Source organism: Sphaeramia orbicularis, chromosome 6, assembly GCF_902148855.1.
Source record: "Sphaeramia orbicularis chromosome 6, fSphaOr1.1, whole genome shotgun sequence".
Taxonomy (NCBI): Eukaryota; Metazoa; Chordata; class Actinopteri; order Kurtiformes; family Apogonidae; genus Sphaeramia; species Sphaeramia orbicularis.
Genome location: NC_043962.1, coordinates 49,689,418 through 49,714,928, shown reverse-complemented (window position 1 = coordinate 49,714,928; position 25,511 = coordinate 49,689,418). Strand labels below are relative to the sequence as shown.

The 25,511-nt window shown below is 39.0% G+C and overlaps 1 protein-coding gene across 4 annotated transcripts in view; it reads left to right on the top strand.

The window, feature by feature from the left end:
- dnajc24 (DnaJ (Hsp40) homolog, subfamily C, member 24) overlaps positions 1 to 24,639 on the top strand; it is a 33,556-nt gene extending 8,917 nt beyond the window's left edge. For 3 of the 4 annotated variants that reach the window (XM_030137247.1, XM_030137246.1, XM_030137248.1), the window contains exons 4-5: positions 7,238 to 7,306; positions 24,309 to 24,639. In XM_030137247.1, the coding sequence (XP_029993107.1) occupies positions 7,238 to 7,306; positions 24,309 to 24,535 (296 nt within the window). In that variant the 3' untranslated portion in view covers positions 24,536 to 24,639. The remainder of the gene's footprint in view (positions 1 to 7,237; positions 7,307 to 24,308) is intronic. The other variant, XM_030137249.1, reaches the window with a different exon arrangement.
- The last annotated feature ends 872 nt before the right edge of the window (positions 24,640 to 25,511 follow it).

Here is a 25,511-nt window from a genome sequence, read left to right as displayed (position 1 = left end):
CAGTGATAAGCCTGGGAAGAACTTTATTAAAATATTTAAAATGGGATGTCTGCCAGTGCTAGGACAGGAGGTGCTCCTGGAAGAGCTGGGTCTTCAGGAGCTTCTTGAAAATAGGCAGGGATGCCTCTGTTCTCATAGTACTTGGTAGAGCGTTCCACCAGCGTGGAACAACCCATGAAAAGAGCCTGGATTGTCTTGTACAAGGTCTGGGAACCACCAGACAACGTTCCCCAGACGAGCGGAATGGTTGTGGGGCAACATAAGCTTTTGTCAGTGCACCTAGATAGGTAGGAGCAGACCCACTGAGAATTTTGTAGGCTAGGATTAAGGATTTGAATTTGATGCGGGCAGCTATGGGTAGCCAGTGTAACTCAATAAGTGACGGGGTGACATATATTAATTATATCCTGAATGACAAAATAAGAAAAATAATTCTGTTCACAGTTTGAACTGTATAGACTAGGGATGCACCGATACCACTTTTTTCCAGATCGAGTACAAGTACAAATAAGTGCTTACATTTGAGTACTTACAGATACAGAGTACCCAAATGAGTACTTAATACCATTACAGTTATAAGTTACTTCTGAAAATGTGCTGTATTGTCGTTGTCATTAGTCTGACTGTAACAAAGAGCCGTTACTGATATTTAATGCATTGGAATGAGTGTTTCTCAATCAATCCACCAGGGGGCGCTGCTCTTAATTAACCATACTAGCCAAATACCATGAAGAAAAGTAAAGTTTTTTGAGAGAAAGAAGAAAGTCAGTAATAACAAACATGGAGATGACAGAGGTAACACTAATGTGGATACTAATGTTGCAGTGTTTCCGCTGGTAAGGTTTAAAAGCGAAGCTTCAGGAGGTAGGGAATAGATAAATGAGCGATAAGTTTCATTTTCACTTCCGCTGGCGGCATGGTCCACACCGCTCCTTACCCCCATAATATTTTAAGTAGGACAGAAACCAGCCAAGCCCTGGGTAGTTGTCATAAATATGTCAGTAGTTTTTCATTAACTCACACAATCGCTATTTGAAAAGATTCGCTACCTCCACATTTCCCGGTGGTATTCTTCGTCTGGGCACACATCTGTGAGCATCTGGAAAACGGACAGAATTGCGTATGCAGAGGTGACAGAATGCTCCATCTGTATCCGTCTGTGTCTTTAATAGGCCTGTAACGGTACACATACTGAACCGAACTGTTTCGGTATGCATCTGTTCAGTTCGGTACACAGCTGTACCAAAACAGCAAAGTATGTTGAGAAAAAGGAAAAGGAACGAAAGACGTTGTTCGATGCGAAACTTTAAATCTACGTAAGTTCCACATGGACATATTGAAGGAGCGCACATTGACCCGAAATATGAAATGGCAGCTCCCATAAGGTTAAAAAAAAACACCAAATATGATGTCAACCTGGAAGGAAGAGATTGAAGACCCTCCACCATCATTATGGTCCTGTTTGGGATCACATTAGGTCCTGGTGAAAGACAACAGGGAAAGAGACGTTAATAAGACGGACGTTGTTTGCCACCTATGAACTACAGTAGTTCTAAAACACTTACATTAACTCTCTCTCTCTCTCTCTCTCTCTCTCTCTCACGCACACATGCTATAGAGCAGGGGTCGGGAACCTTTTTGGCTGAGAGAGCCATGAAAGCCACATGTTTTAAAATATATTTCTGTGTGAGCCATATAAAATTTTTTAACACTGAATACAACTAAATGTGTGAATTTTCAAGTAATACCAACAGTTTTAGAGTAAAGTAAGTCTCTTAATTTATTCTTTTTAATAACGTTGTTATACTGGAGTTGACCAATAATAAATAAAATACTTCTTACCATTAATGCGACTTCTGGTGCTGCATGGTTTTGCTGATGGCTTTGTAGTCGGGTTGGTACGTGGTGAGGTTGAGCTTCATGCAGGCGTTGAGGCTTTCATCCGTTAAACGTGATCGTAGGTTGGTTTTGATGTTATTTAGATGTGAGAATGACTGCTCACATGCATATGTAGAGCCAAACATGGTCAATACGGCAATACTCACACGCTGCAGTGTGTGGTATGTGACAGGAAGCGCGTTCCAAGTTTTGACAATCAGCTTGTCCGCGGGTTGAAGTTTTTTCATTTCTGCCCACTTGTGTTTGCTTGCCAGCTCTGCTTGCTGTCGTGCAAGTCTTTCCAAATCTTCATTCAGTGACTTGAACTTATTCACCCACATGTCTGAGGCCTTCAGGTCAGCAACTTCTACCTCAAAATCTCTGATAGAGACACCAGGGATGTAACTCAGGTCGACTTTGTCCACTGCACACTCGTGTGGATGAGTGATGAATTTAAAAAGACGAGTGTGCTCACGAAATTCTCCAAAGCGTGCTTTGAATGACTGCAGGAGATCAGACGTGAAACCAGCTAGCTGCTGGAGATCAAAATGCTGAGCAGGGTCACTTGCTGTGCACGCATCTTTAAATTCTCTCAGTTTTTCAAAGTGTAGTAAACGACCTGTTTCAATATCCATGATAAAGAGTTCCAGCTTGTTTTCAAATCCAAACACTGCTTGTTGAAGGGATAAGACTGTATTTCCAATGCCTTGCATTTTCACATTAAGCTGGTTCAGATGTTCAGTTATGTCCACTAGATAGTAAAACTTCAGGAGCCACTCAGTGTCAGTTAGCTCAGGATGCTCGACGTTTTTCATTTCAAGAAAAGTCCGGATTTCACTCAGGCAAGCCGCAAAACGGCTGAGCACCTTCCCTCTTGATAGCCAACGCACATTGCTGTGCAAAAGCAGACCGGGATAATTATTCCCAACTTCATCCAGCAGTGTTTTAAACTGGCGATCATTTAAAGCTCGGGCAACAATAAAGTTGACCACCCGAATGACCAGCGACATAACCTCACCAAGCTGCTCACCACACATTTGAGCACAAAGCGCCTCCTGATGTAAAATGCAATGAAAACTCAATATGGGTCTATTTTCATGCTCACGAAGAAGCGCTACAAATCCTCTGTTTTTCCCCACCATACACGGAGCACCATCAGTGCACACCGCAATAAGCTTATCCATTGGTAGATTTTTTTCTTTAGCGAACTCAATGAAAGACTTGAATAAATCCTCCCCTCTTGTTGACCCTTTCATTGGCAAAACAGCCAGACTCTCCTCACGCAGTGTGTCACCTGCAGCATACCTAGCAATCACACTGAACTGGGATAAATGGCTTATGTCTGTTGACTCATCCAAAGCAAGGGAAAAGTAAGGCGCTGCATTTATGTCCTTCACTTGCGTATCCTCCACTTGTTTTGCCATCATGATGGTACGATTATGAACAGTTCTTGCTGACAGAGGCATGTCTTTTATTCGCTTTATTATCTTATCTTTATCCGAAAAGTCATCAAAAAGTTCATTGGCCACATCAAGCATGAATGTTTTAGCATACTCGCCATCTGTGAATGGCTTTCTGTTCCTCACAATTGCTAAAGAACCAGCAAAGCTAGCTGAGTTCCAGTCCCCTTGTTGGGTCCATACACGGAGTTGCTGCTGACTAGCTTGCACTCTGCATAGTAGCTCTTGGCATGCTTTCTGCCTGCTGTCCCCCACCGGATATTTCGAAGCAAATGTTGCATGGCGTGTCTCGAAATGTCACTTTATATTTGACCGTTTCATCGAAGAAATTTTATCAGCGCATATTAGACACACCGCACAACCTGCTCTCTCCACAAAGGCAAATTCCTCTGTCCATTCCTGCTGAAAAGTACGGTACTCGTCATCTTTTTTTCTTTTAGCCATCTTCTCAGTCAAGGGCCCGCTGCATAAATTAGCTAGCTGACTATTTCATTAGAAGGAGGGAAGTTGACTTCTTGACCTCACAGCAACTCGTGTAGGCAGCCGCATTATCCAATAAAAATAAGAGTTTGGAAGTCGGACCCTCCCATACCCCGAATTACAGCTGGGATTGGCTCCAGCCATCTGCAACAGGTGCAGTAGAAAATGGATGTATGGATCAAAGCGGAATTATTTATTGATTATCATGTTAAGAAATGTCAGCTAAGACTTATCTGTGAGCCAGATGCAGTCATCCAAAGAGCCACATCTGGCTCGCGAGCCATAGGTTCCCGACCCCTGCTATAGAGGAATAGAACCCTGGAGTTGGACATTGAAAATATGTAAAGTTTGACTTTCGTTTCACGCAAGCATTAGTTACGTTAGTTATGGACCACCCCCAGGTATATAACTGCCCTGTGCACTGGTTTTATACCACCAAAAACTACCAAACTCTAACCTAATGATTGTTGGCAATTATGTGTGCATTCTAACATAACTGCATGAATGGATGTCATGCAGGAAAAATGCAGGTATCATCCATTCTTGTTTAAACTGGTAAAAATAAGTAAACTGCAGTTTTTAATATATAACTGCCCTGTGCACTGGTTTTATACTACCAAAAACTACGAAACGCTAACCTAATGATTGTTGGCAATTATGTGTGCATTCTAACATAACTGCATGGATGGATGTCATGCAGGAAAAATGCAGGAATCATCCATTCTTGTTTAAACTGGTAAAAATAAGTAAACTGCAGTTTTTAAAAGTGCTTTATAAATAAAGCTTCTTCTTGTTATTATTATTATTATTATTATTATTATTATATCCTTTGAACTAGGGCTGGGTATCGTGGCCAATTTCCATAATCAATTCGATTTCAATTCATAAGGTTCTGAATCGATTAATCACGATTCGATTCGATGCAATATTGATTAGATTCAGTATTAATTGATTGATTCAGATTAATTTAGTGATATCAAAGTACAATTTTGAGTTGTAACCTGATTATTTGACTACCGCAGTCATGCAACACATCAATACTAGTATCAATATTGATATTAGAAAGGAAGGATTCTGTTGGGTTTCTGTAAATTGGCTTAGAGTCTGGTTTTGACCAACTCTATATGTAAAGTGTCATGAGATAACTTTTGTTATGATTTGGCGTTATATACATAAAATTTTATTTGATTTGATGATTTGAAATAAATATGACATTTCAGCAGTAAGTAGCTGAATCTGCTCTTAAATAATGATCAGGACAGAAACTTCCCCATGTCTCTACAGTGGCTCAGAATGAGCTTCTTTGTCATCTTTATTCTGTTTTATGGCTGGTGGCTTCTACTCACTGGGGGGGCGTGCGCGCGCTCCGTGATTGTTGGCTGGGGAGCAGGGTGGGGTAGTGCAGTGGTTGGACATTGTCGCTTTACTATTCCTCTAACCCCATACTCAGCCATAGGTGATAGTATGGATCCAAGTTATTATTCCAAGAACAACCAGCTTCCATGACTCGCCTTGGAGCACCTCCAGGTGGCCAGTTCCATCACACTGCGGGTTCGAGTTTGAGGCTGGAATGACCTCCAAGCGGAGGGGTTTTCCCCACCCTTCCTCCGCGTCTTTTGCACGCCAGAGCCGTCACGAGCGAGACCAGGGAGTTCACAAGGTGGAGCCGGCCACGCTTCCACGTACTCCTGGTCCTGCTCTGAAAAACTGGTCTCATCCACTATTAATCGATACGCAAAATTAAAATAAAATCAATCTAAGATCGATTAAATTGATTTTTTTACCCAGCCCTACTTTGCACCTTTTCATATAACAGTCATGAAATTATGATATTTTACAAAGGGTACCTGAAGGGAAAAGGTGTGCAAGCAACGAGGATGACTAACCTCGAGATGATGATAATAATAATAATAGTAGTAATATTAATATCAATCTTTATTTATTCTTTATTTATTCTAGCAGTTTACAATGTGGTTTAACAGTCAAAGCAAACGGGACTCAAAACTTATAAGTACAATAGCCAATTAACCAAACAATAAAGACCAAATTGTGGTGCAGTGGTTAAGCACTGCTGCCTCACAGCAAGAAGGTGCAGTGACACTGCACTATGCCTTTCCATACAGGTTCTTTCTAAATCGCCTGTAGGTTTAAGTCTGAAATGGCTACTTTAAGCTCCTGAGAATGAAGATTATAGTGGAAAATGAATGAATGAGTACTGAATGAATATAATGAATGAATGAATATAATAACTAATTCATAACTAATTGACAAGTTGTTGCAGCCCTAGTAATAAGATATGAGGAGTTTTGCTGACGTTGCTGCTGGATCATCAACTGTTAGAGGTGGAACTTGAACTCTGAGGGGTGGTCTGCCATGAGATAACTTTTGTTATGATTTGACGGTATGTAAATAAAATTTATTTGAATTCTATAACCCAGTTAAATAAATACCTGGAAATGTTGGGGCGGCCATGGCTCAGATGGTTGAGTGGGTTGTTCAGTAACCGAAGGGTTGGCGGTTCGAATCCTGCTCTATGTGCCGTTGTGTCCGTGGGCAAGACACGTCACCCTCCTTGCCTCCAGTGCTGCTACTCACACTGGTGTATGAAGATGTATGAATGTTCGGTGGTGGTCGGAGGGGCCGTAGGCTGCCAGATTGGCAGCCACGCTTCTGTCAGTCTGCCCCAGGGCAGCTGTGGCTACAGATGTAGTTTACCACCACCAGAGGGAGAGTGTGAGAGTGAATGAATAATGGATCATTCATTGAGCATGCATTCATAGGAAAGCGCTATATAAATCTAGTCCATTATTATCATTATTGGTGGAAAAGGGGGTGTAGTGTATTAACATAATATAATTAAAAAAGAAAAGCAGAGTACTTTTGATTTATGGTTCAAAGCCATTATCTCATTTATGCTGTGCAGCTTGAGAATAAGTGTTTCTTCAAGAGTGAACATTCACTTGTGTTTAACCAACCTCCACCTGACTATTAGTCATTCTTAATAGACAAGTTGTCTTTCATTTAGCAGCCACATGGCCTTCCATCATTCCCTGAGCTATCCTTGCGTTTTCTTAGGAAAGTGAGACTTTCACCAACTTAGACATTTGAAGTGATATTTTGACATTTACATAAACATCATAGAAAAACATGCATTTGTATGAAATCGAATTCAACATTAACAGTTAGCTGTCCTTAAATGTGTCAAATACAGGATTTATCTCTGTCTGTAAATTTCACGCTGTTTCTTTATGAAGAGAACACAGGTCCACCTGAGAAGTATAAACTTCAAAGTCTCAGAACAATCTTTGATACATGTAACCAGATAATTACAGACGAGAAGACTGATACTATAGCATCAACAACCACAACAGAATGTGAATAATAACAATACTGATTAAAATGTAAATGTGCTTTTTCAGCACAAGAACTCAAACAGGATTGGCCGGTGGATTCTACTGTCAACCTGGAGGACATGATGTGGGACTGTGGTAAGTACTAACCTAGAATTCACACTCGGCAAAGTCCTGTGCCAGCTGACCAGCTGATATTGTGTGTTCATGTGCTTTAGAAAATGTCCATGATAGAACAATCAGATGATGCCTCTTGCACATTTAATTCATTCTTTCGCTTGATCTTCTACCGTCCTGTTCATTTATCTGGGAAAGAGTGTCTCTGCATTTTAGAGGAGCATCTTAAAGTCTGTCACAGACAGAGTCAAGACCCCATCCTTTGTAAAGGTACCACAAAACAATCCTGTGCCCACTCCTCTAAATAGAGGGAGGATTAACCAGTACCATAGCCAGTATTGTACTATATGCTAGAGGTCATGCTCAAGTGCTCAAGACTGAACACATAATGGAACAGAAGTAAGTTGGGTATCCTTCGACCTCCCTGATCCACCGTGTTTGAAGGATTTTTTTTTTAATCAATCAATCAAGTCAAATTTTATTTATATAGTGCCAAATCATAACAAAAGTCATCTCATAACACTTTACATATAAAGCTGTTAGAAACCAGACTCTCAAGCCAATTTACAGAACCCACCAGAATCCTCCAGGAGCAAACACTTGTGACTAGTGACAGTGGCGAGGAAAAACTTCCTTTTAACTGGCAGAAACCTCGAGCAGACCCTGACTCCTGGAGGATGGCCGCCTGCCTTGACCAGTTGGGGTTAAAGAGAGAGGGTAAAGGAAGAGAAAAAGAGAGAGTGAGAGATTGGGGAAGAGGGGGATGGGGGGGGTGACACATAGATGCAATGGATGCACAGCAAATTGAACTTGAACTGTCAAAAAGTACATCAGCTGGTGCTAGTATAATTACCAATAACCAGAATAAATGTTGATAACTGCTAATACTACTACTGCAAGTACAAGTATTAACAGTGGATATACTACTACTGTAACTGTTACTACTACAAACCACTACCATCTGTGTAACTATAGAGTAAACACTATCCCAACTATATGGATCAGTGAGTGATGACAATGAAGGCAGGAGAGAGGCAGGACCACAGAAGCAGGTCCAGAGATGATCCAGGGAAAACCTGTGAGGCGATAAAGCTTAGAGACTTTGGGGGAGAAGTCAAGTCAGTAACATGTATTTGCTGGGGTGTAAATAGAAGAGAAGAGGAGGAGCAGAGAGGAGGTCAGAGAGGAGGAGGAGGGAGAGCAAAGAGGAGGACAGAGAGGAGATCAGACAGGAGGAGGATCAGAGAAGAGCTCAGTCTCCCAGACTTTCAAATGAGTCTAAGTTTGGCTTTGGTTTAGGATTCAATTGTAGACATGAATTAAAAATAGCTGCAACTCCTCCTCCTCAGCCTGAGTTTCAAGGAATATTATTAGGGACCGAGCCGAAAGGTAAGGCCCTCTCACACAGTGAGAGGCCTTGCCTGCAAGCAAGGCCCTATTGTTTTTCGTTCGTTATGATATTATTATTATTCACACACCACTTTGACATGGATTTTGACCCCCTAAACATGCTCGAAAACTCACCAAATTTGGCACACATGTCAGGTCTGGCAAAAAATTTGATAAAATGTAAAAATCAACCCCATAGGTGCCAAAATGAGCTCTCTAGCGCCCCCTAGAAACACAAAAACAGCCCTAGCGGCCAGTAGGAATGTCGTAGAAACATGAAACAAACGCCAAAATTTTCGCCTCATCGAGCCCGACAAATCACGCACTGACACTCATGACCTAACTCCAACAGGAAGTTCAGAATTTGCCTTTCAATATAAAATGCTCAAATTGCTAACTTCTAGTAGGAATGTCGTAGACACACGAAACCAACGCCAAAACTTGCGTTTAATCGAGCCCAACAAATCACGCACTAACACCTATGAGGTATCTCTAACAGGAAGTTTGCAATATGCCTTTCAAAATTAAATTTTTAAAACTAACTCCGATGACACCGTTTGTCGTATTGACTTCTAAATAGAACCAAAAGATAGAGTGGACTCTCCTCAAAAAAGTGATGTCGTAACTTAACCTTAACTGTCTTAGTTTGTTTTTTAGAAGCCCACAAAGTTGCGATGTTTGGAACTCATTTTTCACTTTGGAGTTTTTCCCCACATGTGACATATCTACGCGTTCAGGGGACTAAGCATAACGCTCACATGCAAAAATTTTTGAGATAGGATGTACGGTTATTGATTTATATCAATTTGTTTATTTTCATACTTTTTCCACTTTAGACTGCCATTTGACCCCCTTAACATGCTCCAAAACTCACCAAATTTGCCATGTATGTCATGGCTGGTGAACACTTTGATTCAATATCAAAATTAACCCCTTGGGTGCCAAAATGGACTCTGTAGCGCCACCTTTGTACTAAAAAACACACAAAATCTGCCCTAGCGGCCAGTAGGAATGTCACAGAAACATGAAACAAATGCCAAAATGTTGGTCTGATTGAGCCCGACAAATCATACACTGACACTCATGAGCTAACTCCAACAGGAAGTTGGCAATCTGCCTTTGAAAGTTACTCTACGTTTCTGCAATTACTACTTATTCATTTCAGACTTTTGACAAAAAATTTATACCTCATTAAATTCCCACAAGTCTGCAGAATCCAAAAGTGAAAAAAAATTTTTCAGATACGACCTATGGTTATGGAATAATGGCGATTTTTTTGAAGAGTATGTTTACTTGCACTTTTAACAATGACAAAATCCCTATGAAAGTTGTGTTGGTGCATGATTGACAGTGTCTGTGTATAGTGTAGTGGTTAGAGCAGCTGTCTATGAAACAGGAGGACCCCGGTTCAAATCCCAGGCTGTCCATGTAATTTTTTTTTTTTTTTCTTCATTCATTTTAAAACAGGTTTTACTGCATTGTATTGTGGATATTGGACATATTGCACACATTACAAAGTACACGGAGTAATTTTTTTTCAAAATAAAACCCTTATTAAAAATAATACATAATGTCTATTACATAACGTCTTTTCATTTTTATGACCAAATGCTCAACTGTTTGTACAATGTTTCTTCATTCAAAAGTACTCTTTCTCACAGACACACATACTCACACAATAGGGTTTTTCCAAAATAATAGCCTTAAATGTCAGAAATCATCACTTTTATGCAGAGTTATTCATACAATTTCAATTCATTTTTCAAACTGATTTTTTCTCTCACATACAAAACAAATGCACATACACACAGTAGGGTTTCCAAAATAAAAGTCTCATTTAAAGGTGATGGTGCTTTCAGCAGAGGGTCGCTGGTGTTCTGTAGAGATGTAAGGAGAACGGACACTAAAGGGTGAGAACTGGTATCAGGACGGAGAGGTGTGAGTGGAGCTGAGGTGTCGACGGTCACGGGAGGCGGATTGCAGGGGAGGCGGAACGCCCGGTGTGAGGTCCCGCCCAATGCTGCTTGCAGCTTTAATTATTATTATTATTATTATTATTATTATTATTATTATTATTATTATTATTATTAGTAGTAGTAGTAGTAGTAGTAGTATATTAGTAGTAGTAGTTGTATTACGATGACTTGGAGGACTGGCTTCATTTAAGGACACATACTCCTCACAAAGCCAGGTTTCTGTCAAACAGAATAAATCTATATGATGATTTGATATAATATCATTGATTGCTTTGATATAATATCATTGATTGCTTTGGAAGATAGAGATCTAATATTCAGGAGGCCACATCTTATTTTCTTGTGCTTAGGAACTGTTGAAGTTTTGGTGTTGATTTTTATTAGGTTTTGATGTACAGCTGTTTTTCTCTTTTCTTTAACTTTACATGTTTGGGGGACAGACACAGTCTCTACAGGGTTTACAGTGGGTACCAGCTCTGGAAGCGCAGAGAAGTGTGTAAGACTGCGACTCTGCATCCCAGTCTCAACTCTGGGTCAAGGTTTGGGGTCAGTGATAAACCTGGTCAGGTTTTTACTAATGAGAGCAGCGCCATCCCAAGTGGGATGTATGCCGTCTCTCCTAATAAGACCAGATTTTCTCCAAAATGTCTGCCAATTGTCCACAAACTGTATGTCACTGGCAGGACACCACTTAGACAGCCAGCGATTGAAAGAAATGACATTCTTGAAGCAGCTTGTATGTCTGATAACCTGCTTAAAAAAGCTATGCTTAGCCTCAAAACGCATTGTCCACTGTCCGACAAGTGGACCAAACAGCCTTATCATTTGGGGGTAGTGCTCCAGATAATGGTGTTTTGGTAACAGTTTGACATCAGGGAACAAGTCTTTGAATCTATGTCTATGCTCTATGATTTTGCTTTCTAAGAAAGCCAGCAAGTCATCACTAAGGACAGGGGCTACAACAAGCTCTGTGATGTCCTTTAGATCCATAAGGAGAAGCCATGCAGGCTCATCTTCAGGTACATGTGATCCAATCAAAAAAGGCAAGAATCGGAGTAAGCTCCAGTTTTCATGAGTGTTCCCCCCCACCGTTTTTCTACTGGAGAAACTTTTTGGCACAATGTGAGGTTTGTTTGTCCTGTCAACCCACTTATAGGGAAACTTCAGAATGGCATTATTCAGGTCATCTAAGGTGAAAAGCTTTTTGGATATAAGCTCTTTCAAGCAATGAGCTAACTCTACTGGGATTATACCCTCAAAAATATCATGAGCGATATCAGGTGGATAGCCAAAGATGACATGAAAATGGGACAAATTTTTAGTGACAATACAGTCCCTTTTCACCCCACAAAAAGCTGTACCTGTATCCTGAGCTTTTTTTACATTAATCTCATGAAGCTCCTTGGTTCTCAAACTGAAAGCACCTGATGCAACAGAATGTTCCTGAATATCTCTGCTCTTTCCTGTGCAAAATCTGCAATAGTACTCGGCTGAAAAACTCTCCAGAAATCCCGCAATGCTATGTGCTCCCAGGTTGTCCGCCACAACGCTAAATACAGTGCCTTCAACTGACTCACCTAACAGTGGGACATAAACACCTTGCTCCTCCAGTATTTTTAGGTCTTGGAGAAGAGGTTCAAAGACTTGATCATAACCATGGGTTTTAACCTCTTCGCTTTTGCACAAAATTGACAAGTAAATAGATGATAGCGAGGAATGAGATCCTGGAGGCAAGTTAGCCAATACCCAATAAACAGCACAAAGCTTATGTTTTTTGCGTGAGGTGCCAAGGGGATTACATGTTTCAAAGTCATCCACATAAAGATTTAGGAATATGCTTGGCTTTTTTCCAGAGAGTAAACCATTTTCCTTAAACAAGGAACCATCTCTTGAGGACTTGTAATGATATGACACTCCAGAATGTGTGTCCCCTTGACTTTGATGGCCTTCGACAACTCGATCAAATATTTCCCTTCTACTTAAGAGCTGTTGTAAGGACTTCAGTATTGGGACATACTGAAAACTGCATTTGTTTTTAGCATCAATAATGTATTCAACTGGCTCTACAACACCAAAGTTCTCCTTGTAATACTGCTTGCGCAGATATGTGGTGCTGAGAGGGCCACCCTTTTGTATAGACCTTTGTACAGCATTACCCGAGCAAATTGCATTAACAGTTTCATTAATTCTAAGCTCATCTACAGGGAAGTTTCTCCGAGTAAAGATACCACTCACAATGTCAGAAGATAATATAACAGGTGCGGAGCAAATTAAATGATGGAGTTCCGCTAAAAACTCATCAATAGCTGTGCTAGGCACATGGACCAAGTGCTCCAACTTCAGCAAAGACGCTGCAAAACTTTGCTCTATGAGCTTCTGTAAGTCCTCAGTATGAGACTGACTATTTGAAGGAATGTTAGTGTCTGACTGCTCAACACTAACCTGACAAATTTCCTCTGGTTCATCAAAAGATGATATCCTGGTTAAAACTACACCAGGTTTAAAATCAACTAATGTGCGATGGCAGTGTTTTCGGTTTTTGTGAGATTTAAAGGTACAATAAATGTTTGTTTTAAAGTCACAGCCTAGAAACATACAATTGACTGTTTCATTTCTCTTTAAATGTGCGTTTACAGTATGTGCACAAAATAATCCCTTTCTGACGCTAAATCACTACAAGCACAAAGGTGACAACTAAATATTGCTTTCTCTTTACATGCAACTCCTGTAGAGTGGATTTTGCTTTGATGGACAATAAGTGCATTCCACGTCTTAAAGGTGCATGGACAGTGCAGATATGTACATGGAAAGCGAGAACTACGTCCAAAATGTGGATGCTTTAATTTGTAATGATGCAAAAGCTTAGACCTACTAGACACAGTTTCTGTGCACCCCTTACAACTCCACATTCACACCACCTAACCTGTAACACAGATTAGGAATGTCATTAGTCTCATGACTGAATTTCCAATTTGCAAAATCGATATTAACAAAATATCAGCTGCACAATCAAAACCCATGATGTAAAAATGCTTTAATTTCAAATTGACAGGTCTTATGTACAAGGTCTTACAGTTTTCTGCTGATGAGGTCTTGTTTAAAAAGACTATTTGAGGATCAAAATAATCAATTATTTTGGGAACTGTATATGTAAAAGGTAAAGAAAAAAAAAAAAAAAAAGCTAATCAAGGGCATTCACATCAGCACAAAGGAAACTTGACAGCACTTACCACTATGAAGCCTTTAAGAGTGTATCTTGTGCAAACAGGATGACAGACCTGTAAAGGAAAAATGATTTAAGATCAGCTGGCTGAACTTAGTGGACTACTTAATTAATAATAACTAGATCTCACAAATATAACAAGACAAAAACTTTTAAGTATTTTCTGTAATAAGATGCAATACTGGACACAATGCAAATTATCATCAAGTTTATACCATTAAGGATACTGCTTCATCCATTTGAAACTTTGTGGCTTTATAGAAGTATGAAAGTGAGAGGAGATGATAAGAAAACGGGCATTAACATCGACATCGGGTTTCCCATTAAATTTATTTTTCAAAACATGGCGGCCCCCACATTTTTATTTTCCCTGCTATAGTTTCACGTTGTCATCCCCTGCTTAATAACCCGCCTGCGACATGAGTGCGCGGCTTACACACAGGACAACTGGTGTACCAACTCATTCTCTCACCCTAATCACTCTCTAGCATGCATAATGGCTGCGGGCTGCTGAAGCAGCAGTAAAAACGTCAGGAAACCCAACAAGAGGCTGACTAAAACAGCTGCTATATCACCATGGAGGGTCAGAGGGAACGTTAGCTGGCGACTGTTAGCATGACCTTAGCTTAGCTTAGATGCGTGCACATGCACACAAACTCTCTTTCTCTTTGTTACCAACACTTGCACATGCACACCGTCTGCGAGCTGCCTGTTAGAGGGTCGGGGAAATCCCCAGAAAAGGCGGACTTACAGCTGCTAAATTACCCCTGTGGGGGGATCATGAGGGGTGAAGGGAACATTAGCTAGCGACTGTTAGCATTGCGGTTAGCTGGGTAGCTAAAAAGCTAAATAAATATACATAAAGGACTAGGCAGACTGTCACATAGTGTAAGAAAATAAGCACTGAAAACTTTAACACAAGCATGAATGAACAGTAATGAACTTACTTATTCAGTAATTCAGTCTCTGCTGGTTGCCTCGTGTAGCTGTAGAGGTAGTGCACTCCTGAACTTGCCGCGGCCAAGGACACACCAATTAATGGCAACACGCCCCTCCCTTCTTCCTGTAAGTTTTCAAAGTTGCATTAGCTCCACCTTCTGCTGTGGATGTCCAACAATAGTCATTTTATTTCCGGTGGTGAATGAACATGATTCAATTGATTTTACATTTTTAATTCAGTCACTTTCAGTTAACACAAAAGAAACTACTAAATTTGACATTTCTTAAAAACAAATGAAGACTATGTGATCAAATCATGTTCACAGCAGGAATATGATTTAAATGTGTTGCATATATTAACTTCATTTTTGTAAATTAAAAGACACACCATTTCCATTTTTTTCAGTGTAGGCTCTTCTGTGACAGCGGTCTGTCACAGAAGTCCGTGTAATGAGCTCCTCAGCAGAGGAGCCCAGACAGCCCTGTGCCCACACACATCCACCAGCTCCACAGATAGAATCCCTCCAGCGTGTCCTGGGTCGGTCTGTTCCACACATGGATCCCCGAGTTTAAATAGAACCGCATGGGGATCACTCATATTAACGTGGTCCACGTACGCACGACCGATACCTGTCACTGACATGCACTGGTATCACTTCTGTGGGCCAGATACCCCAAAAAGGAAAAAAACTTTTTTTTTAATAATTAATTTAGTCCTCTTACTTGCTAAATTTTTCATTCATAAATATAAGTTCTGTAACACAAATCCAAATATTATTTATTTTTTGAAAGATGTTGAACTTTATTTAAAGCTGTTAGATAAATCTGGAAACAAAAAGGCTCTAAAAACCATAAGTATTTGCTCTGAATTGGACATTTTATTGTAGTGTATTCCCCCTGACAAACTTATGTTATTTTCTTGTTGTATACATTGTTTGTGTACCCTACTTCATTTTAAAGATTAAATGAAGATAAAAAAAAAAAAAAAAAAAAACCTGTGGGTTCATCACATGATACCATCACAGATTTGAGGTCAGAGCAGTGCCTTGGATTGTGGGCTGCTCATGAAAACGACATGCTGACTTCTGTTATCTTTTGTAGTTTTACCCAAAAATCAAAATCGAAAATCGAGTTTTTAGAGGAAAATATCTGGATTTTTTTTTTTTTTTTTTTTTTTTTGCCAAAATCGTGCAGCCCTACCTCCCGCCTGTCCTTTGCCCCTGTGTAGCTGGGATAGGCTCCAAGCAACCCCAATGACCCTAGTGAGGATAAAGCAGGTTCAGAAAATGAATGAATGAATGACTTTATGAATGAGACAGGCTTATTTAACGTCTGGAGATTCAACAACCCCAATTCACCTGGTAAAATAATTCTGGCTCTTTACAATTCAAGAATAGACTGGTTTATTTCTGAATCCTTACCCTACTCATGTTGCAGAGTTGAAATTATTCCAACTCCTCTAACAGACCATAAAGCTATCCTTTGAAATTTTAATGTGTCATCAAATAATGTATATAAAAGGACTCCTGCTTATTGGAAGCTTAATAAGTCACTCTCATGTAACAAATCTCTGAATACAATTACTAAAAACAAGATTACTGACTATTTTAGAATGGCAGAAGATTAAAGGGTTTATGGAAGATACTGGGAACTCTTAAAATTTGAGTTGAGAAAAGTTCTAATACAAGCAGGTGCAAATATTATGAAAAATAAGAAAAAAAGAAAATTACTGATTGAATTAATCTCTTAATCCTGTATGTTGACTGATAACATGTCTGAAAACCAAAGAGCACAATTGCAAACACTGCAGTTGAAATTGGATCAACTTTACATCAACAAAGCCAAAGGAGCTTTTATATGCTCAAGGGCGAAATGGATGGAAGAGGGGGAACAGAACTCCAATTACCATATTTTCTGGACTATAGAGCGCACCTGAATATAAGCCGCACCCGAATATAAGCCGCACCCACTAAATTTTAAAACAAAACAATATTTGTACATGTATAGGCCGCACCTGACTATAAGCTGCAGGCGTCCAAGTGTAACATGAGATATTTACACAGAAAGATGGTAAACAGAAAAATTATTTAAATATTTATTTTAGGGCTGGGCAAGTTAACACGTTATTACCGCGTTAACTCATTCATTAAATAACGCCGACAATTTTTTTAAATCTCCCGTTAATGCTGTTCTGCCTTTCAAACAAGTCTTAGTTCATTTATACATACAGACTCTTATTTTGAAACTCATGTTTTTATTTTGGCGCTCCACACGCCGGTGCTCTGTGTGAACTTTGCACGTAGCTGAGAGGAGAAGGCGAACTTTCCGAGTAATGCTGAATCAAACTTTGTGTAACTCCTGCAGAAGCAACGCCTGTATGTATCAATCATTCCGTTGTTTGCTAAATAATTTCACATGCAAATGTGCCGTTAGAAACATGTTTATGACATTATTTTGGATGTGTTTGTTACAATGTGTTATTAACATGTTTATGCTACCAGTCGGAGATGGGTTGCTAATTCTTTATGCAGGCTCATGCTAAGTTTATGTAAATTCATTGGTTGTGTTTAGGTATAATATGCCAGCCTATATATATTTTATACCATTCATTCTTACAACAACTGAACATAAAATACTCACAGGCAAACGTTTTTGTGGCCATACAAACAGTGTGAAACAAACGTGTCTATTACTTCCGTCTTCTGTCTGAACTGACTACGGTAACACTGAAAGGACAAAACATATGTTAGTGCAACTTATTATGACGACTAGAGGGCCCCTGTTGCTTGCTTTTAACAACTGAACATCACATATTATTGAGCTTATTAGTATTAGTACTTATTAGTGGGCTTAAGACTCCTGTCAATCACTCACAAGCGGAAATAAACTGGTGGGGACATAAACATGGAGAAAAGTACCAGTCTTTTCCATGGACATTTTCATTTTAAATGTCTTCCCATGGTGGGGTTGAGAGGGAAACAGTTGTTTGTAAGCACTGCAATGTGGAATTATTTTTTGAAATATCACTTAAAGGCAAAACACGCTGTTGATGCCAGCAACCACCCCCCCCACCCTCCCACCCCCATAACTATGTGATTAATCGTGATTAATCACAGATATCCATGCGATTCATTGCAATTAAAAATTTTAATTGCTGCCCAGCACTAATTTATTTACATATCTTAACTGCTTTTTTTTCCAAACAGTGCCTGTTGCATGGCAGTAAAATGGCACTAACACGGCTGGTTAAAAAACCCAGAAAAGTCATGGATTGCTATCTTCGTCTTCCTTCTGGGCATTGAAACCACTGAAGTTGTCTTCTTCCGTGTTGGTGTTGAACAGCCTCAGAAAGGCTCCGTCACATACCTTTTCAGTCTCTCTTTTGTTGTCGCTCTCAGTGCCACTTCCGTGCAGCAGCTCTATTTCCTTCTTGGACAGCCAAATCAGTTGCTTTTAACTTACAAGCTGCATCATATGCATTTCTTTGTGTGTTTTCCATGATGAGGGTTTGTGCATGACACACAAAATGATTGTTTAAAGTTAAGCTTAAAACGTCTCCTCTTTGCATCACCTCATCCACCTGTCTGTCTCGCTTTGGCGCTTCCTGCTAGAGCGCCTCCTGGAGGCTGTTAGCCCGTAAAAGTCTATACTTGAGCCGCATCGTTGTATAAGCCGCAGGGTTCAAAGCGTGAGAAAAAAGTAGCGGCTTATAGTCCAGAAAATACGGTATTTCTTCAAGCTAGAGAAACCAAAACAGAACAGAAATGGCATTACAAGGCTTTCCTTAAATGGCACAATTGTTGATAATCTGAAAGAAATTGCTGAAATTTGTGAAAATTATTACAAAGCTCTTTATGAATTTAACTTGTCACCACCTGAACTAGATGACTTTTTTGATTCTTTAGGTGAAATCAAGACAATCGAAGAGGCTGATAAAGCAATATGTGATTCTCCAATTACTATTTCAGAAATCAAGGATGCTAGTTAAAAACTGAAATTAAACAAATCCCCTGGAGTAAATGGATAAACTTCTGAATTTTATAAACTGTTCTCAGCAGACCTGCTCCCTTTTGTACTTAATGTCTATTGAAAGTTTTAACAGTGAAGTTCTTCCGCCCTCTCTGTGCCAAAGTTTAGTTACTTTAACCCCTAAGCCACAAAAGGATGTCTTACTGTTAGATAATTGGCGTCCTATCTCATTACTGAACAATGATTATAAAATTATTGTATTCTGTTTAGGTAACAATTTTTAAAAAGTTTTAAATGATGTAATTGATGAGTCTCAAAATGGCTTCATGTCTGGCAGATACATTATTAATTTAAGACTTATTCTTGATATCTTGGACTATTCAGATTTAGTACAAGATGAAAGTTTTATTCCCTTTCTTGACTTTCAAAAGGATTTTGATTCTGTATAACATCAATTTATCTTTAAAGTTTCTGATTTATTTGGTTTCAGTGAACATTTAAAAAATCAATACGCACCTTATATGCTTTTGGGAATAGTCCGATTAAGTTACCCCATGGTACTACTAAAAGATTTAGAATGGGACGGGTAATCCGTTAGGGATGTCCCGTCTCCCTTTACTTATTTCTACTTCCTATGCAAATTCTGGCCAGTTGGAACAGTTCCTTAAAAGGAATTGCAGTAGCAGGAAAGGTAATCTCTCCTGAGTCAGCTTGCAGATGATACAACTCTTTTTTTTTTTTTACAGGATAGATCCCAAATTGATATTGCAATTAAACTTTTAGACACATTCTCAGCAGCTTCTGGGTTAAAACTTAATTTATCCAAATGTGATTTGCTTCCAATCAAGACCTGCAATGATGTACAAATCTCAGGAATCCCAGTGAAAAGTAAAGTTAAATACCTTGGTGTTATTATTGTTCAAGATCAAGTTTCAAGAATGAATGAAAATTTGGTCCCATTAATTTCCTTAGCATAGCAGACATTTAATTTATAGAGTCAAAGAGATTTAACCATAACTGGTAGAGTCCTGCTTTCCAAAGCTGAAGGCTTATCTAAACTTGTATATGCTAGCTCAGCACTTGAGGTCTCGAAGGGCATTAGTCCCAAAATTGACAAGACCTGAAAAATGTAATGATGAACAAGCTTAGTAGTGGTGGAGTCAGTGTCCTAGATTTTCATACTTTACACTCATCATTCAAGATTAAATGGATCAAAAGGTACTTAACACACCCAAATTCGTTAAGGAATTTTATTTCTATGCATGTATTTGAAGCTTTAGGAGGATTTAACTTTGTATTAAGATGTAACTACAATATAGAAAAGCTTCCTGTAAAACTATCTAATTTTCATAAACAGTTACTTTTATGTTGGTCCTTGGTATGTAAACATAAGTTTCCCCCCCCCACAAATGTTATACGTGGAATAACCAGAATGTATCTTTCAAATGTAAGTCAATGTTTTTGAAGAATTGGAAATAATGGAATACTACTTGTCTGTCAGTTAACAAGGAGGGTCAGTGGTTTACGTACAATGAATTTTTATTAGAGTATAAAATTCCTGAACTCCCCAGAGAATTTGTCATTGTTTTTGCTGCTATTCCTTCAGGTTTAAAAACTTTGCTATCATCTACTATCGTTACCCCCTCAACCGTTACACCTCAAATTACTCAATCTAAATTATACATAGGAAATTCAGATCCCTTCTTGAGTAAAAAAAAAAAAAAAACTAATAATAAATGCATTAGAGAAACAATTCAACAGGATACAATTTATAAGCTGGCTTCTGTCTTTTCTTGGAATAATCTGTATTTTGATGTGGACTGGGAAAAGGAAGTTCTGCATTTCGAATAAGGTGCAAGAGGTATCTCTGAAATTGTTACACAAGTGTTGTCCAGTTAATGCTCTGGTTAAGTATAAGATCAGTGTTGACCCTCTGTGTTCATTTTGTCACAATGCTGATGAAACATTAGCTCATCTGTTTTGGGAATGTGCATTCAGTCAAATTTTTTGGTGTGACAGTCTTTTTTTAAGTAGAAAATTGGATATTACTTTAAACTTCCAAATTGAATATGTGTTATTTGGTTTCTTTGTTAATGATTAGCCTGTTAAGAAATTGCTTGTTATTATATACATGCTAGCAAATTTGCCAATCAGAAACCCAACCTTGTAGTCTTTAAATCCTACTTAAATTCCTACTTTGACACTCTTAAGTTTTGCACAAACGCTAAAGCTGTGAAAACTAAAATCTTATGTAATGAATTTCAACTGTAATTTATTTAAACCTAGTTTACCTCTTCTTTTCTTGTTTATTCTTTAACTTATTTTATTTACTTAATTTACTTATTTATGTATTTATATTATTTATTTTCTTCTTGCCTTGCCTCGAGCATTATGCATTACCTGTAATCGTTTATTACCGTTGGTGATTGCTGTTGACCTGTTTTGTATACTACATTGTGTAAATTAAGTTGAGGAAAAAAAATCTATACTTGTTTCCCATTTTAAAGAAATAGACAATGATTAAACCAATGCAAATACTTAACTGGAAGAGCCACAGGGAGAGACCATCTGTAGAGCTATGTCAGTACATTACTGTACACCCTACACTCTCTTTATTCCATTAACTACAAACATAGGCTGAATACCCATTTATTATAATTTTCCAAATTTTTCCAGTCACTAAATGGCTGCTCTCATTAATGGCTTGGCTGTAGCTCTGGGACCAGTCGGATTCATTTTACTGCTGTGAGAACTGTCTTATCTCAGCATGTACTGTGGAAATATTCTGCTGGCTTTGAGTCCTTGGTGACTGCTTCTTGTCCTCCATACTGACCCAACTACAGTAGTATTTCAAAAATACAACTTTCAACTAATTTTTTCAAACACATCAGAGCCATTGGCATATTCCAAAAGGGCTTGGCAAGATAATGTTCTCTCCATTCTTTAAAAGGAGCAGTAACTGATGATGGTTATGTGCTAGTGAGACACATTGACTCCTCTGCTAGCTGCTAATATAGGTTAGCTAGTTCTTAGGTAGTGGAGGCAAGAAAAACTGGTTTCCTATGAGGCACTGGCCCTGAACTAGCTTTGGAACTGCCTCAGTGATGTAGGAGATAGATGAAGATGTAGGAGATAGATGAAGGGCTGCCCATCTGTCCATGTCCACTTTGAATTTCTCAAGAAAAGGCTCTAAATTGACATTTATAATCTCTGAAATTCCTACCACCCTCACACAAACATATGAAGTTACCTAGGTAAAATGAGGTTTTGGCTCAGTAAGCTGTAAAATGTAGAAAAAGACAGACTAAAGAGGGACCAACCTGCTTGTTATCAGTGCTCAGTAGAAAAGCCTCCACCTCCAGAATTGCATTGTTTGATTTATGGTTTTCATGGGTAAAAAACAGTGCTAATCTTGTTAATCTAAATATGCCTAACAAGAAAACTACCCCAGACTCTTAGCACAAAGTTCATGACTAGGACAGATAGGAATTTTAGTTTGTCCTAGGACAAACTACAGTTACTATCTGTCCTAGAAGGATTAGTAATCCTACTGGATTTCAATCTCTACTGTGACATATGTGTATATATATACAGTCTACTCTCGTTATACCGCCAACTTCCGTTCACGGCCAAATTGGCGGTATAGCGAAAATGGCGGTACAACGGGTTGCGTCCATAATGTGCATGTCTTTACTATATGATGTCTACGCTGCCTCCGTTAACCCGTTCTAATTGCGTTTCTAAATAAATCTTGATTCTGTTATGTTGTAAGGGATCATTTAAAGTGGGGAAACATTTTAAGCATTATTATATCGTGTCGGGAAATGACACCCCATCATATTGAGGCTTTGGCCTAATCCCACGTCCTCTTCCCGACATCCTGACCTACTGAGTCTTCTGCGATAAATGAACGGTGGCCGTTCCGTAGACCTACTCGTAGCTTGTCGCAATCAGCGTCTGGCGCGTTTGTTTCAGTGCATTGTTAAAATTTATGTGTACTCGATGGCAATCACGCTGGCGGTATAACAGTCGGGAAATCAATGGTATAAGTGTTGTTTGTGCATGGAACTGGGCTGGCGGATGGTGATAGGCGGAAATGGCGGTAGCTAATGGAATGGTGGTATAACGGCGGGTGGTTTAACGAGAGTAGACTGTATATATATATATATATATACATATATATATATATGTGTGTGTGTGTGTGTATATATATATATATATATATATATATATATATATATATATATATATATATATATGTGTATATATATATATCTTAGGCCTGTAACGGTACACAACATTTTTGGTTCGGTACGTTTTTGGGTTTGAAACTCACGGTTCGGTACAGGAAGAAAGAAAACCCCTCAAAATGTCTTTAATACATTTATGAATTTTTGAACATTTTTCCCCCCAATTTTTGGACTCAATAGAATATAGAAAAACAGGAGTAATATAATTCTGCTGCTATAAATGAGATAGAAAATAAAATAAATTATTAATATTACTAAATGTATTTTAAACATTAGTATTGCACTTTTCCCTGAAAGGTAGTTTTGAACAAAGAACAAATATCTAATCACAGTTCTGTCAGTTCACACTCTGCATAAAAATAACAACAACAAAAAAAATCCACATGAAGTGCAACATTAACAAGAGAGGAAACTGGTATTCTCTTTTAACAAACTAAGGAGCAACATTGACAACAAAATTAACAAATTATTTATTTTAGGGCAGCAAACAAACTGTTTAGGCCACTTTGTGCACTTGTGTGTGTGTGCGCGCCCGCGCAGGGTGCGATTTATCAGAAACACGAGGGGGGGTGTTGTTTTTTTTTTTTTTTGGGCGGAGCCAGGGAGGTGGGGGGGCAGGGGTGCACAGTTATATACCTGGGGGTGCGGTCCATAACTAACGTAACTAAGGCTGACGTGAAACAAAAGTGAAACTTTATATACTTTCAACGTCCAACTCCTGGGTTCCATTCCTCTATTATACAACGTGCATGAGAGAGAGAGCGAGAGATAGAGAGAGAGAAACAGACAAAGCTAGTGTCAGTGTTTTAGAACTACCGTAGTTCATTGGTGGTTTGTGTTATATTGTCTCTTTCCTCATTGTAGTCTTTCACCGGGACCTGATGTGATCCCAAACGGGACTGTAATGATGGCGGAGGGTCTTCAGTCTCTTCCTTCCAGGTTCACATTATATTTGTTGTTTTTTATAACCTTATATCAGCTGCTGTTTCGTATTTCAGGTCAATGTGTGTCTCCTTCAATATGTCCGTGTGGAACTCACGCGCACTTAAAGTTCCGCATCGAACGACGTCTTTAGTTTGTTCTTCTTTTTCACAACATACTGTGCAGTTTCAGTACAGCTGTGTACCATTACATGCCATATATATATATATATATATATATATATATATATATATATATATATATGTGTATATATACACGCTGTGTATATTGAAAATCAAGCACATCTGGAAACCTGCTGCTTAATAACAATCCATAATGTGTTTGTGTTGCTTCAGATCAGTGTGTGTATACATCCTGCTGTCGCTGTGGAGGGGGATTCAGTCTGACGGAGGAAGAGGTGATGGAGGAGACACAGAGCGGGCAGGAGGATGTTGAAGAGAAGAACCCAGATAAAGGAGACAGAGGACTGGTTGTGTGTTGTGACACGTGTTCCCTCAGTGTGTATGTGATGTGGTCAGAACACACACAAACCCAAAACTGTTCTGTCAAAAAGGGTCAGTGACATATAGAGGGAATACATTATGTATTAAGTTTACTGTTAAGGCAGAACAACAGTTGTGTCTGTAACAGTAAATAAAGTTAATTTTAATGGTGATTTAAATGGTATCAATGGACAATGAAGAACATTCCTTCATTAATTCATCTACAGAACCGATTTTTCCTTGAGAGTGTTGCGAGGGTGCTGGAGCCTATCCCAGCTACATTTCAGACAAAGACGGGGTAACCCTGTGGACAATGTTGTCAATTTATCGCACGGCTGACATATAGAGATGAACAATGAACAAGGAAGCCGGAGTACCCAGAGAGAACCCGCACACACAGGTAGAACATGCAAACTCCACACAGAAAGCTCCTCTCCCGTCGGCTGGTTTTGGAATCGAACCCAGGAGGAAGACATAAAAGAAGACAATACTCTAATACAATGAACACTGGTATGTATGGTGAAAACATTTTTTGTAAATTTCCATTTTTACTCCAAAGTGACAAAGTGATGACAGCTGGATAGACGATAGATAGATAGATAGATAGATAGATAGATAGATAGATAGATAGATAGATAGATAGATAGATAGATAGATAGATAGATAGATAGATAGACAGACAGACATGACTATATCCCCATATGTTTGGTTATATGAATAAAATGCATTTTGCAGATCACATACAGGTACAAATATGATTTAGAATGTTCTATATTAAGGTCAAATGTGTCATTCTGTATTGTTAGTGTCTGCTCTGATCTCATATTATGTTCTTTTATAATGACTAAAGTCAGTTGTCAGGACAGCTGCTAATCACCATGGAGATGCCTCTGAGCTAATGAGTGCTGTCTGCCAAGGATGTTGAGTTGAAGCAGAGTCGATGCCATCTGTAAACTCTGGGGTCTTTACTACGTGTCCAAACCTGCCTCCAAGCTGATACTGATTAACATACCTGACGCTCCTCAGTGACCCCACAGACATGAAAACATGACAAGT